A 3,508-nucleotide genomic window follows, 5' to 3' on the forward strand; every position below is an offset into this window, starting at 1 on the left:
GCTTCTTCACATTCACATTCTTTGTTTGTGCTACATTTACATATAGAATTGAAAATTTAGAAATTTAGAACTTTAATATATCTAATACTTAAAAATTTCATGTAACTTACAAGATTGGCAACCTGATGGTACACCGCGTGTGACCCTGTGTGGTGGTCTATCCCCACCGTCTCCTCCATGTTCCCTCGCGACTTCTGCCGTCTATTTAACAAATATTATAAACTTTAATATATCTAATATTATTTTGTTTTTTTTTTCAATTGCAGTATTGTACTTTTAATATATATATACACTTTATTTTTTTTCAATTACAGAAAAAAAACTCTTATCGATTGTTATTAGGTGAACTTGTGGCGACGACACGTATCGTCGGAATAAATGTCGTCGCCGTAGGCTGTTATTGTTGTAGTGATAACGACTGATATGGAGACAAGGTGATCGGAGCAGCAACAAAGGATTGTTGAGGCGGCAATGCACTCAATGGCAATGACAATTGACTCTTTTCAGGTTCCAACAAAACAAATGATTATTGAAAGCCATCTTACTAACATGTATAAGTTTATCGTTGTTGTCATAAATCATTGCAACAATCAGAGCTATATTAATTTTACATGTAAAATAGATTAACCCACTATACAATATAATCTTTCCAATATCTACACGCCAAAGTCAAATATAACCCAATGAACCTTGAATCTGCTAGTAATAAATAAATGTAGTGACATAACTTTAATTTAGAGGTGTCGGTCAATGTATTGCTTGATTTAAGTAACATATAGAGTGCATGCCGATGAGTCATTGAGGTACACTACATATAATTGACAAAATATATGACATATATATACCTACTAATTAATTGACAAAATTAACATGGTAACACATTCATCTACTTAATTAACAGTCGTAAAAACATAAGAAAATCTACCAAAGTTATTATTTGGACACAGATCTGATTATGTGATATTCCATGAGTTACTATATATATAGTTAAACTGCTAAATGAAAGATTGCATTCACATCACTATCTACTTCCAAATTACCTTTAAGGATTAACCCTTACCATATTGCACATAATATAATCAAACATTTGAAACTGTTGTAGGGTGTCGTGATTCAGTAGCAGGTTAGGAATATTTCTATTGAGAATAATTAATCAACTGTAATATATATATATATATATATATATATATATATATATATATATATATATATATATATATATATATATATATATTTCTTAAGTTAGAGATAAATATGTAAAGACAAAAAAGTCAACATGGAAGGTCCTGGATAAAAATGTACGGATATAGCTAAGTTTCGAAGAATACGAAAGGCTATTTATCAAGTTTAGGATAGGATCTCAAGTATAGAAGTATAGTGCATTCATTGTATGATAAGTTAATCTTGGCTTCATCTGTCAATGAACAGCCACCATAAACCAAAAGAAATAGATCTCTTGCTCATGGTCAGGAGTTATTCTAACTGAGAAATAGAGAAAATAACTAATACCTATTAACGCGGCTGTCATATATTAAAATAAATCTAATTGTACAACTCCTATAAGGCAAGTGGTGGTTTGTATTTGACTTTTTTTGTTATTATATAAAGTGGGTATTTTTTATCATGATTTAAAATTGGTTATATCTAGACAACTTGCGCTCTATATATAGCACCTTAAACGCGAAGACTTGGCACATCTTCTTATCATCTGTTCGATCATCAGTACAAACATAAGTGATTTGCTTTCAATAAGTTAGTCACATATATCGAGATTTAAAAGTCAAACCACATCATCATCAATGGAGGCTCCTGTTGGTTTCCTGGTTGTTTCTCTTCTTCTTTCTTGCTTTGCAACTACTTGCTATGGTGTTACTTTCTCTTCCCTTCAGAGGACTCTTGAAGTCACTGCTTCACCAACACAGGACCAAGGTTTGACCACAAGTCTGAGTTTAATCTTAAAGAACACATGACACACATATTATGATTCCTTCATATTCCAATTCAAATTCCATTGCTTCCAAAACCATTTTTATGAATAAATTTTTTTGTTGATTAAATATCATTGAATTGGGTTTTACAGTTCTCAAGGCAGGGGATGCAAATATTACAGTCACATGGGGATTAAACCGGACAATCCAAGCTGGGACAGACTCGGCCTACAAGACCGTAAAAGTGAAACTATGCTATGCACCCATCAGTCAAAAGGACCGTTCATGGAGGAAAACAGTCGACGAAATGAAAAAGGACAAGACTTGTCTCGTAAAGATTGTGGCTAAGCCATACACTGCATCGAACAACTCCTTTACATGGACTGTAGAGAGAGATATTCCTACTGGAACTTATTTTGTGAGGGCCTATGCCTTCAATGCTCACGATGAAGAGGTTGCCTTTGGCCAGACCACAAATGATAAAAAAGAGACGAATTTGTTCAAGATCCAAGCAATCACAGGTCGCCATGCATCACTTGATATTGCTTCTGTCTGCTTTTCTGCTTTTTCCATTGTCGCTTTAGCCGGTTTCTTCTACATGGAGAAGAGTAAGGGAAAGGCATCCCAACAGAAATGAGTTTCTCAACAAAACGGTATGGGGATTAATTTCTAGTTATAACGCGTCTCATGTTTCAATACTGTTAAAAAAAAATTGTATTTTTGTTTTTACTATGGTGATGAACTACGTGACTTATCATGGGGAGTGAAGATAAATATAAGATGGTTGTAATAGAGATTGACTAATCATGTTTTTTCTTGTTTAAAATGGGAAGGAATATTTTCTTTCATTGTTTTAAAAATGGATGTGAAGTTACACTTACGTCTTCTTTCATTACAACTTGATGACTTTATTGATGGTTACTAGTGTGCGTTGTGCACCTTGTGACCGGGATTTAAGCATTGTATTAATCTAAATTATCTAAAATGTTTGATTTCGGTAAATTCGCCAACAAAAATGTATAACTCACCCGGAATTTCAACTGTGCTTGCAAAATTATGAAAATGTTTGTTAGAGTTTGCAATGTATTCTATTGTTTTAATACAGTAACTAGATATGTTAAGCTACACACTTTCGATTTCAGTGTAACTTATATTTTTAGTCATAAGTCGTTATTATGGACCTATAAATAAGATTTATCTATAATTACAAGTCAAAATATTGATTTATCTACTTACGAGAGATGTGTCTAGAATGGTCACGTTAGTTTGGTTGTTGGATTTTAGAAAGGTTATATGTTGTAATGATCCTGTCTCCCAACTATCCTTCCTGGCTAATCCTTACTTGATAGAATTGTCGGTATTCATTGGGATTAGTGATAGGTCTAGCCTACATTGCAAAATTTCCATTAGATCTAATAGTTTATAGTACTATATGTTAATACTCGTTAGGTTTGTTGCTCGTCAGTGGGAACGTCCGGATATCTATTAATCTTCGAAGCAACTGTCCATGTGAGTTCATCTCACTATATTATGTATTCTAGTATATATCCGTGTATGTTAGGATATAGGAACCAACAGTG

At 33.1% G+C, this 3,508-nt stretch overlaps 1 protein-coding gene across 1 annotated transcript; it reads left to right on the plus strand.

Annotated features, from left to right (window-relative positions):
• The first annotated feature begins 1,651 nt into the window (after positions 1-1,651).
• On the plus strand, positions 1,652-2,808 carry LOC111907039 (high-affinity nitrate transporter 3.1). The gene is made up of 2 exons (XM_052771381.1): positions 1,652-1,929; positions 2,081-2,808. The coding sequence occupies exons 1-2, from the start codon at positions 1,800-1,802 to the stop codon at positions 2,563-2,565; spliced, it is 615 nt and encodes a 204-aa protein (XP_052627341.1). The 5' UTR covers positions 1,652-1,799; the 3' UTR covers positions 2,566-2,808.
• Positions 2,809-3,508: the final 700 nt, after the last annotated feature.

Source organism: Lactuca sativa, chromosome 4, assembly GCF_002870075.4.
Source record: "Lactuca sativa cultivar Salinas chromosome 4, Lsat_Salinas_v11, whole genome shotgun sequence".
Lineage (NCBI taxonomy): Eukaryota > Viridiplantae > Streptophyta > Magnoliopsida > Asterales > Asteraceae > Lactuca > Lactuca sativa.